Genomic DNA, 11,494 nt, shown 5'->3' with positions numbered 1-11,494 from the left:
TAGAAATGATTAGTTAATCAACCAGGTTGCTCTATAAGTCTATACTGATAACATGAACCATTTTCTAAAAATGAGATGGATACATTTGAATTTTGTCGTGGTTTGGAGTATGCGGAGATAGTGCTACGCGCATGAACATCATGAGACATTTGCTTCAGCTCACAGAGTGACGTGTAAAGACCATAGACCCACGACTTCATGCAAACCCATTCCTACGTGGCACAAACCTTCATGCTCACTCCACATATATAAACTCCTACCAAGTCTCCATGTTTCTTCATCCATCTATCACAAAAACACACACAATATGGTTAAGCTTGCTCATCTCCTCGTCGCAACGTTCGGGGCTCTCCTCGTCCTTAACGGCTGTCTCGCAAGGCAGTCGCTAGGGGTTCCTCCTCAGCTAGGGAACGCGTGTAACCTCGATAACTTAGACGTTCTCCAGCCTACCGAAACTATCAAGAGCGAGGCTGGTCGGGTCGAGTACTGGGATCACAACAATCCTCAGATCCGATGTGCTGGTGTCTCTGTCTCTCGTGTTATAATCGAACAAGGCGGTCTCTACCTTCCTACCTTCTTCAGCTCCCCCAAAATTTCCTACGTTGTTCAAGGTCAATATCTATCTATGGACCCATAATTAATTAACCTGTCCGTCAAATATGTATATATCATCTACTAATGAAGATACAATCCACTTACCCCAAATTTGTCTCCTCTCTCTTTTTTTTTCTATAAAATTTTATAGGAATGGGTATTAGCGGAAGAGTGGTCCCTGGATGCGCGGAAACCTTCATGGACTCGCAACCTATGCAAGGACAACAACAAGGTCAACCATGGCAGGGACAACAAGGACAACAGGGTCAGCAGGGACAACAAGGTCAACAGGGTCAGCAGGGTCAACAGGGACAGCAGGGTCAGCAGCAGCAAGGGTTCCGTGACATGCACCAGAAGGTCGAACATGTTCGACATGGAGACATCATTGCCATTACTGCAGGCTCTTCCCATTGGATCTACAACACCGGTGACCAGCCACTTGTCATTATCTGCCTTCTCGACATTGCCAACTACCAAAACCAACTCGACCGCAACCCAAGAGTAATCATATATATACGCAATCCTTCACTATAAGAAGATCTACCGTACCATTTGTAGCTAATATACATGTTTTGCCTACGTGACTCTGTTCTGTAGACGTTCCGTCTGGCCGGAAACAACCCACAGGGCGGTTCCCAGCAGCAGCAGCAACAACAACAGAACATGTTGAGCGGGTTCGACCCTCAGGTCCTAGCCCAGGCATTGAAAATCGACGTTAGGTTGGCTCAGGAGCTTCAGAACCAACAAGACAGCAGAGGAAACATCGTTCGTGTTAAGGGACCTTTCCAGGTTGTGAGGCCGCCTCTTAGACAGCCATACGAGAGTGAGCAGTGGAGACACCCCCGTGGCCCACCACAAAGCCCACAAGACAACGGCTTGGAGGAGACTATCTGCAGCATGAGGACCCACGAGAACATTGATGACCCAGCCCGTGCTGACGTGTATAAGCCCAACCTCGGCCGTGTGACCAGCGTCAACAGCTACACTTTACCCATCTTGCAGTATATCAGACTCAGCGCCACCCGTGGCATTCTCCAGGGTGTAAGTACATTTAATAAAATTATATTACCACATATCAAGAATTTTACTTAAAAATATATTTTCTTAAAACTATGAAATCAAAATATACAGTTAATGTATACTAAGAAAAAAAATACTATCTGTATACATATATTATGTCAAAATATATAATATATTGTATCCAATTCATATACATATAATTCAAATTTTCTTGGGAATAATCAATCGTAAGCTAGCTATATGTATGTGACAATGATGGGCCTGGTCTAACGAACATTCTTTTAGAATGCGATGGTGCTTCCAAAATACAACATGAACGCGAACGAGATCTTGTACTGCACTCAAGGACAAGCAAGGATTCAAGTGGTGAACGACAACGGACAGAACGTGCTGGACCAACAGGTGCAGAAGGGACAGCTCGTGGTCATCCCACAAGGATTCGCCTATGTTGTCCAGTCCCACCAAAACAACTTCGAATGGATTTCTTTCAAGACAAACGCTAACGCGATGGTCAGCACTTTGGCCGGTAGAACCTCGGCCTTGAGGGCATTGCCACTAGAGGTCATAACCAACGCTTTCCAAATTTCTCTCGAGGAAGCTAGAAGGATCAAGTTCAACACGCTTGAGACCACTTTGACTCGTGCGCGCGGTGGACAACCCCAGTTGATCGAGGAGATAGTCGAGGCTTAAGTTAAAACGTTTACTTTTACTAATAAAGTAGTGACATGGTTACTATTGTAATGGTCAGTTTGTAATCATGTCCACTCTAAGTTTTTAACGTATGTGTAAAATATGTGTCTAAAGAACACGCCGGCACGTCTCTTGTATGTAACCCTTCTCATAAATAAAAGTGGAGTTTCGAGTTACATTCTTTGGTGATGACTAGTGTTTTTTCAACTCATATTCTCTATGAGCCTGATGGCTACGTGTGCAAGGTTCGGTCATTGAGCCAGGTACTTGAATTGTGACAGTTCACGTCGCTAATTCGGACCATCATATGTGGATAATATGACAAAGGACAACAGAAAGAAGATAGTTCCTCTTTTAAATTGTTATGAATTTTTATGGTTGTTCTAACCATATCTGCATTTTCATCATTATGTTTTATTTAAGATGGATCCAAGTTCATAATTTTTGTAATTATTAGTTTACTAAATTATTCGACCTTCCGCAGAAAATTTAAGTATAATCTATCATACTTTTTTTTTGTAACACATTATAATCTATCACTAGACTTTGATCTGCGCACCCGCACGGTATATTTTTCAAAAATATGTTTCTATGTTTTTCATGTCAATAATATAAGGGATAGGCAAAATACCTGAATCTGAAGAAACTCGATCCAAAAACGTAGTACCAAACCCAAATCGAAATTGATTACATATCCGAATTATTCAAAATTTTAGTTTTTGGAGAACCGAATCCGATCCGAACCGAAGTATTCCGGATACCTAAATGTATCCGAAATAGAATTATATACTTATATATTAATTATTTTTAGATTTAATATATATAAAACATCTAGAATATATATAATACATTTAAGCTGGTTTAAATACTTGAAAATATATACAAATCATCAATAGTAAATATATAAAATAATAAAAGTATACTTAAAACACCAGAAATACTTAAAATAATTATTGATTCTCTATCCAAATATTTGAACTAAAATAATTTATATGTTAAATTTAGGTATTCTAACATATGTCATTCAAATTTATATTTAATATATTATTTGGTTTATAGTTTTTGAGAAATTTAAAGTATATAAATATACAATGAATTTTAAAATTTTAAAAGTAATTTAAATGAATTATCCGAATTCAAACCGAGCTCGCAAAAATCCAAAACAACCTGAACTGAAATTTTAAAAAAATTAGAATGAGGCTGAAATATTTGATTCCGGAAACCTGAAACCCAAAAATATCTGAACGGAACCCGATTAGGTACCATATAGATAGTTTCTCATAATATAATGGACTTCTAAATTTTCTTAAAAATATAAGCCCATTACTCTTTTTTCACTCTCTTAATATATTGTTATTCATGTTTCCAAACAAATTTATTTTTAAAACTACAATCTATGTTTCTAAACAAACTTCTTTTTCTAAACTGCAATCCATGTTTTCAAACAAACTTTTTCTTAAACTATAATCTATCTTTCCAAACAAACTTTTTTAAAAATTACTATACATATTTCCAAACAAATCTAATTTGTAGTTGAGTTTTAATAAGATAGATAGATACATGTTTACAGTTCACTATATAAATAACAAATTAAAGGTTATTATGGCCCAATCACTGAGTCTTTCCAATTTTTTTGTAACACAGTATAACCTATCACTAGAGCTTCGTCCATACCCCCGTGTGATGTTGATTTTTAGTTTTTTATAAGTTATTTAACAACATTTTCGAACATATTTAGATATTTAGATATCTTAGGTTGAAGAATCCAACTTGAACTCTATTCGAAAATTTATAATACCCGAACATAGTTTAATTTTAAAATCCAGATACCGATATCTGTAAAACCCGATATCCATAAAAACTGACATATCCAAACATATACCTAAATACACCTATGTTTAACTGATTATGTAAGCAAATAAAAAATAATTTTGTTAAACAGTTTGAATTCTTTTCATTAACAGAGAAATTTTATTTAGATGACACGTGAAATTATTATAGTTAATACGTAAAATAAATGACATCAAATTATTATGGTAAATATAACTAATGAAGTAATTTGGAAAAATAAAAAAAGAGTGTAACATGTAATAAAATACTTTAAAAAAATAATAAATGAACTGGTTAGAATTATTCAAAACGAAAATACAAATATGTAATAACCCCTTAAAAATAGGTAATTATTATTTTGTATTTTTTAATAGAATAGATTATATTTATAATATATAAATGCTTCTTCTATATTTTGTTGAGGTTATGCATTTATGTGGGTCTGTAGGAGGCCCAAACTAATTCGCTTCGAGATTTAATTATCTCCCTGAGGAAAATTAAAGGTTATTTGTGGCCAATTACTGAGTCTTTCCGGTTTGTCGTTTTCCCATATAGTTATTCATCACATGAATCACATCTTTATCTTAGCCGTTAAGAGAGAAAAAGAGAGATTTTTTTCTAATTTCAAGCCGATGATCGGAGGCTTCTATAGCTCCGTCATTGGCTTATTTGATTCATTTTGCTTCTCTTTTTTTGATTTTATTTATCTCTGGTTATTTAGTTTGTTTAATTGCCAATTTATTTTAAATCTGGCAAAGTTTTTGATTGTTTTTATTTGTGTGCTTCTTCCAATGGATTTGGAAAAACAAAAGCTTCAGTTCAATTGAACCGTTTAGAAAGGTAGTTGACAGATCTACTGTGGATGATAGCGACGGGTCTTACCGGCTTCAATCGTTGATGGTTCTTCATGTGATGATGATGGAGTTCTTGCTACAAACTATGGTTACTTTAAAAAGCAAAATCAAATTATATGAAACAGTAATCTCTTTGACTTTATTATTATATCAATAGAGTAATATAAAGAGTTGTCTTGTCTTGGTGGATCATACTAGAGTATTAAAAAGAGAGTGACAATCGTTCTCAATTCAGTTTGAAGTGTGGTGTTTTTGGATTAATACGAAGATTATCTCCCTTGAGATTTAACTATTCCAGAAGCAAATATGTAGCTTTTATATGAAAAATGTTTAGTCATCCATATACAAAATAGATGTGTGTTAATTTAATTTAGATTCCTACTGCTGTATCTCTTTTCTTACATTTGTTTTGCTAGTTTTCATTGCGTAGAACTCTCTGCAAGGCTTAATAATACAATCCAACGTGAAGAAAAAAATCACATCTTTATAATCTTCCTTTTTTACATTTTCTTGTTTAGTTATATCTTCTAAGAATGTACACATGATCTAGATGGATGGAATATATTTTTATCACACGTCAGTTTGTTACGGGGAACGTTGAAGTTATAAACAAATGATAAGCGAGTTCTTAATGAAAGATGACTGACAATATATATGATGAATATTCAGAGTATTATTTACAAAGAAACTAATTATGACAATAATATTTATAGTATAAATGTGTTCACGTATTAATTTAAAAAAAAAACCCTAAAAAAGCACACTATTTATAACAACCTCCTAAATAACCTAGCTAGTTTCACAAATCTTATACCCAAAAGCCACACAACTTACATGTATGATATTTGACAAGTCTATAGATAATATATATGCATATTTCACGAATCAATAAATCGGCGAATATATGTAAAAACCTTCGTTAGTATGTTTTCACTGGAAAGCGAGGAGATTCTCGGTCTCGAAACTCAAGCCACCACATTCCATGTGAAGATCAGAGACCATACCACCATCGGATGATGACGCCATACATGTCTTGTCATGATCCAAACTCGTGATGTCTGACGACAGCAATATCTTCCCATAGTTATGTCCATAATTATCATCAGTGATGTTGACACTGTTCTTGTTGTCGGCGTAAAGCAAATTTAGCAAGGACTCGTGATCAGGGCCATGGCTTGACGATGACGACATCGAACCAATCATCATCTGCTCCCAACCACATGCTACGGTTTGATGTTGACAATTGTGATGATAGGGATGGTCGGTGCTCCTTGAAGGCTGCTTTATTAGCTGCTCCCACTGATCATGATGGTGTGGAGGGTCGATGGTGTTGGAAGGAGGGGATAATAGTAGAGGCTGCGACTGATTATTGTAATTAAGATCCGGAGCGTCATTAACTTCAAATCTTTGCGTCTGATGTTCATTGTTAGTGTCTTGTAGTGTTGAGTCTCTGCCTTTGTTGAACACTCTGCATAAAACCCAGTCTTCCTGTGCCCACATACCGATAGAAAACGAGACGACATTGTTTAGAAAAAAACATTAACATATGTTTAAAAAATGCATGGGATGTTTACTTTACGTGCGGTCTCGTGCATGCAAATGACCAAACACGCATTAAAGACACTTTTGTCTCCTTCTTTCATTTTTTTTCTCTTTTTGTTTTATATGCACAAGTTCGTCATTACTTTGTACTTACTGCCATCTCATCATGCACCCCATGTCATGCACAACTCATACATACATATATGAGTTTGATTATGATTAGTTATATGGTATTTTGCATACTGTTATATTGGATTAGTGGATTATGACAATTATGACGATTTATGATTAATGTTAAGAAAATAAAAAGAATAAAATAACCTTTTTCTAGTGGGTAATAATAACTTATCATGATTCTCCATAATAGAAGGGAAAAAAGGAAAACAATACTATTCCGTTTTTAAATTAGTTTTGGCATAAAAAAGAAACAAATACGCTGATACAATTAATTTGGTATCTATATCTATGCATGGGACATCCACGAATAGACACATGCGTGAGTTTAGGTACGTTACAAGTTGTGCTTAGTAAGACGTAATTATTGTGAAATGATCATTACTAATAATGGTTAGTAGTATGAAAGAGAGAATGAATTATTGTTGGGGAACAAGTACCTTAGGTGGCATGTTAGGACACTCAAGACGGAACTCGTGCATGATCCAAGTAGTTTTGATCCCATTTGGTGCTCTGTTTCTGTAGAAGACCAGTGTTTTCCTCATCCCTACCAATTGGCTTGTTCGTGGATCCATCACCGTCCGATCTTTACCTGTTGCTTTCCAGTATCCGCTTATTGTCGCTCTATTTGTACGATATCCAGTCGCATATTTTCTATCGCGGAAACTGAAGAAATACCATTCTTTTGCATTCAGCTTTGCCACATCTTTTACACAACACAAAAGATTTTATAAATCATTAGTAAATTAATATGAGGGTTTGATTAGATATCTATAAAAATTGTCAAATTTGTAAAAGAGATAAAATCGTATGCTAAATATTAATTTATGTATTTTTGTTAACAAAAAAATTAAGAAATTTATTTACATTGAAAATTTAATGACTGGGTCACTGTAATTTTATTTATAAAACCGGAATTGTAGTCTATAGGTTTATAAACAGTGATGTGAAGGTTTTTGTGATGATATAAGACTTGTGAGGTAGACAAGGCGGAGGATGTGAGACATTGTATTCTGTTTTGGCAAAATATAATTGTGATTTTGACTTCAACGGAGAAATCATTGCTCCCTCAAACCTTCCTCCTATCAGTTTCGCATTAATCTGAGGATGATCACGAAAGTGTCTGACTACCTAAAAAGATTCCTTTATTCTGCCTTAATTGAGAAGAAGAGTAATAGACCATAATTTATTTTTTGGAAACATAATTATTATCATTCATATCCCAAATAGTACTATATATTGTTTATTTTGACTATGATATATATACATATATTCGACTAATTACAAGAAGATCGTGCAGGTCTTGAAAGTAATAAAGGTTTCTTGAGTCTCTAAAGTTGCTTGTGATATGGAGCAAAAAGGTCTACGTGTTTACACACCAGCCTAATCTTTTGTTTATTCTTTTGTTGCATTTTAATTAATGTTCTTTAATGCAACAAATTAACTAACTCTGAATTTTATAATCGACAAGTTATCTTTTTTTTTAACAAAGTCCCTAAAAGTCAAAACTACGGAGAGAACCAAAAAAAATTAAAAGTTGAGAAAAAAGATGACAACAAGATTCTCGGTCACCTTTTGGAAAAACTTCCGTAATTTCTAAATGTATCAAAAGATAATTCACACACAAAATGAAAATCACCATATGCATACAAACACACACACGCATATACATATATGCATGTTTTATATGAATAGTGTATACTTAACAAAGAGATATATATATAGTATAACTATTTATTTCATACTGTAATCTGATTTACGAGAATGCTATAACGACAGCTGTGATTTTGTATACTTCGCTGCTTTTGTATGTATAGCCTCCATGTTTTATTTCTAATTAATCTAAAACATTTTATTCTTAAAAAAAGCATGTGTCTCAACTAATCATGTCACGCCGGATAGTGTATTATTAACTATTATTTTAATGCTATAAGAATCATCCGATAAATTGATAAATCCAAAACCAGAAGAAGAAAAAAAGATAAAGCCAAAACTAGTATTTATGTAAGTATATATCATCCGTAATAAAATCCGACTAGTACGCATAAGTAAACATCTAATTGTATAATACTAACCGATGCCGAGAATAAAATTTGATTTTAAGAATCTATTTTCTTATTATGTTCAATTCAAGAATCTTCATCTTAAATGGAAAGTTTCAAGAATCTTTACGAACACAATTTGAAACCCACAAAAACCAGGAGTGAATAGGCCGGAAAAGTTATAAAATATAGATATACACATAAACAAACTCGTAAACACATGATTAGCAATCACAAGTATATAAATATAATTAAAACACAGAAAAGTATATCAATATATTACCAGGAAGCTGCCACGGCTCACAAGTATGCAAGTCAATCTCCACAAGATCAGTAGCACCATTCAAGGCTTCATCAGCGTCATCATCCTCAACATCACCTTGGTCGTATTTGGCCCTTATCTTGTTGCAAAGATAGTGACAAACCAACTCTTCATCGCTTGGATGAAACCGAAACCCTGGTGGCAATCTGGATCCAATATCTTTCAAACCCATTATATGAATAAATCTTTAGCTTAATATGTATTTTCAATGTAGAAACCTTCAACTTATGCGAATACTACCAATACCAAGAAAAGCTTAGTAGAGGAGGAAGAAGGAGAGGGAAAGGGAGAGGGGTGTGTCTAGGTACATATATAGGTTAATTATGTACATATTTATAGTTAGGGGGAATTAGTATAATGTATATAATAATATAATATATAGTTGTAGCTAAGGATGGTAGATGACAACTTAGAGTTTCTTACAAAAATATTGTAAGAATAATCGGGTCCATGCTTGTGTAATACAGTATATGTAGTTAGTTATGGTGGGAAGTTTCAAGAAAAACCAAAGTTACAAGAAATCTTAGTTGTGAGGTGTCTCATGGGACACTATTATCAATATTCTCTTTTGTTTCATTGTTATCCACTTAGCGAAACAAACTAAACTTTTCCCTTCTTTTTTCGTTGTTCTAATAAGCGTTTTCATTTAGATACGTTTATTTGAATGTGATTGTTCGGCAAAATCGGAATGAATATATCACTACTCTATAAAATACGCACGCTAGTCGGACGGTGAACTACCGTACAGCGTCAAACTGTATATACGGATGTTTATACAGGGTATATACAGCAACTATTTTTATAAAAAAATAGAATATTTAGTAATTCTAAAGATAAATCTAAATTATATATCATAAATATCTATAGTACTTCTAAATATTTTCTAATCTAAACAGTAAAATTTCAAACATATACTAACATCATTTTTTGTGGAAACTAGATGTGAAACAGAAAAATACGCTATAAATATATACTAGATTTTGATCTGCGTTTAGAAAATGTGGGTTTATTTTAAAATTAAAAAAATTATTTTTATATAAAATATATAAAAGATAATGTATAGGTTTGTGTATATTTATCTAGGTGCACTGAACCGTATCAAACTGGAAAAAACAAACCAAAATTAAGCTAAATGTCATAAATAACCGAACATATCTTATATCTTTGGAACCAAAAAAATAGAAACCAAACTGAGAACCAAATAAGTACTTAAAATTTTTAAAATACAAATTATATACCTTCAAATATTAATTATATTTAATTTCTAAATAACCAAATATCCTAAAAATACTATTTATAAACCAAATTATGCAACAAAAAAAATAATGACTCAAATATTTTGTATTCAAATAATTAATAGTTAATTATTTATCCTATTTTTTTTCCAAACAACCTAAACTACCCGATTTAAGCGTAAGATATTTTACATTTGTAAAAATTCAATAAAACGTAGCATATACATTGTTAGAATTTTTAAAGTAAATAAACATGTTTTATTTAAACCTGTCTTTTTTTACTAATTTCATTTAAATCTCCAACCCGTTTAGACCCATTTGATATTTCTTATGATAATATTAATCATTTAGTTCATATATCAGAATGTAAGATTAGATCTTAATAATTGATTGCATGTAATTAATTAAATTAATGTTTCATAGTTGAATAATTGATATTAAGGCTTCTAGTTTCCAGTTCACATAAAAATGAAAAAAAAAATGTTATACACGAGAGAATTCTCCATTATAACATATATTAAATATAACTAAACCATTGAAAATTTTATTATTAATGAAACTATACGTGGTAATGATCACATTATGTGTAAACATGTATGAATAATATGTTTTATATTCATAGAGATTTATTGTTAGAGTAATTATATAATAGATTATGGAAGAATAGTAAATGAATTCATTTAAATGATGTAAAGTATTTATATATTTAGAAAAATATAAAGTAAAACAAAAAAAATAGTTGAGTCTAATAAAATGGTCTAACAAACTTGTTTAAACAGAATTTTTAGGACTTTTTTCTTTTAATAGTATAGATTTTGGACAGTAAAATGCAGCTGCCGCAAGTTTATCTTTCTCATTGATGAAGAAAAGGAGATAAATTATAAGCTCCTTCCTATAAATTTGGATTCACGTATACATGGTAAAATAATTGTCAAAATTTCCAGAACAGGGCATACCGTTTAATTTAACCGAACTATGAAATTCGGTACGTCAAGGTTCCGTTTAACGTATACACGGCGCTTATACAGCTGTGATAGTGCTCTAGATTAATCTGCAAGTTGACACCTCCCCCCCCCCCCCCCCCCCCCACCCTCACGCACAAAAAAAAAAAAGACTATTCCATTCTTTTAATTTGATAGCATTATATAATGAAATAAATAAGAAACTGAATCAGAGTTCCATTTTAAATAA

General features: G+C 32.9%; 2 protein-coding genes across 2 annotated transcripts; one reads left to right on the top strand and one right to left on the bottom strand.

Moving 5' to 3' along the window:
• Positions 1-266: 266 nt before the first annotated feature.
• LOC103854369 (cruciferin CRU1) lies at positions 267-2,476 on the top strand. Its single transcript, XM_009131308.2, has 4 exons — positions 267-611; positions 746-1,095; positions 1,192-1,635; positions 1,900-2,476. The coding sequence occupies exons 1-4, from the start codon at positions 308-310 to the stop codon at positions 2,302-2,304; spliced, it is 1,503 nt and encodes a 500-aa protein (XP_009129556.1). The 5' UTR covers positions 267-307; the 3' UTR covers positions 2,305-2,476.
• Positions 2,477-3,689: 1,213 nt separating this feature from the next.
• LOC103854361 (NAC domain-containing protein 21/22) lies at positions 3,690-11,360 on the bottom strand. The gene is made up of 3 exons (XM_009131300.3): positions 9,030-11,360; positions 7,145-7,410; positions 3,690-6,476 (listed from the first exon to the last, which is right to left on the bottom strand). Exons 1-3 carry the CDS (start codon positions 9,238-9,240, stop codon positions 5,919-5,921), a joined length of 1,035 nt encoding a protein of 344 aa, XP_009129548.1. The 5' UTR covers positions 9,241-11,360; the 3' UTR covers positions 3,690-5,918.
• Between the last annotated feature and the right edge of the window lie 134 nt (positions 11,361-11,494).

The sequence above is a fragment of the Brassica rapa genome, chromosome A01, assembly GCF_000309985.2.
Source record: "Brassica rapa cultivar Chiifu-401-42 chromosome A01, CAAS_Brap_v3.01, whole genome shotgun sequence".
Taxonomy (NCBI): Eukaryota; Viridiplantae; Streptophyta; class Magnoliopsida; order Brassicales; family Brassicaceae; genus Brassica; species Brassica rapa.
Note: the sequence above shows the minus strand (reverse complement) of the source record. Positions and strands in the feature narration are given on the sequence as shown.

Bases quoted from the DNA above. Each gene is read 5' to 3' on its own strand.
- LOC103854369 (XM_009131308.2), top strand. From the start codon at position 308: ATGGTTAAGCTTGCTCATCTCCTCGTCGCAACGTTCGGGGCTCTCCTC. The intron at 612-745 runs GTCAATATCTAT...AAAATTTTATAG, and splicing joins AATTTCCTACGTTGTTCAAG to GAATGGGTATTAGCGGAAGA. The intron at 1,636-1,899 runs GTAAGTACATTT...ACATTCTTTTAG, and splicing joins CCCGTGGCATTCTCCAGGGT to AATGCGATGGTGCTTCCAAA.
- LOC103854361 (XM_009131300.3), bottom strand. From the start codon at position 9,240: ATGGGTTTGAAAGATATTGGATCCAGATTGCCACCAGGGTTTCGGTTT. The intron at 7,411-9,029 runs GTAATATATTGA...GTTGTGTAAAAG, and splicing joins TGAGCCGTGGCAGCTTCCTG to ATGTGGCAAAGCTGAATGCA. The intron at 6,477-7,144 runs GTACTTGTTCCC...ATGTGGGCACAG, and splicing joins GTCCTAACATGCCACCTAAG to GAAGACTGGGTTTTATGCAG.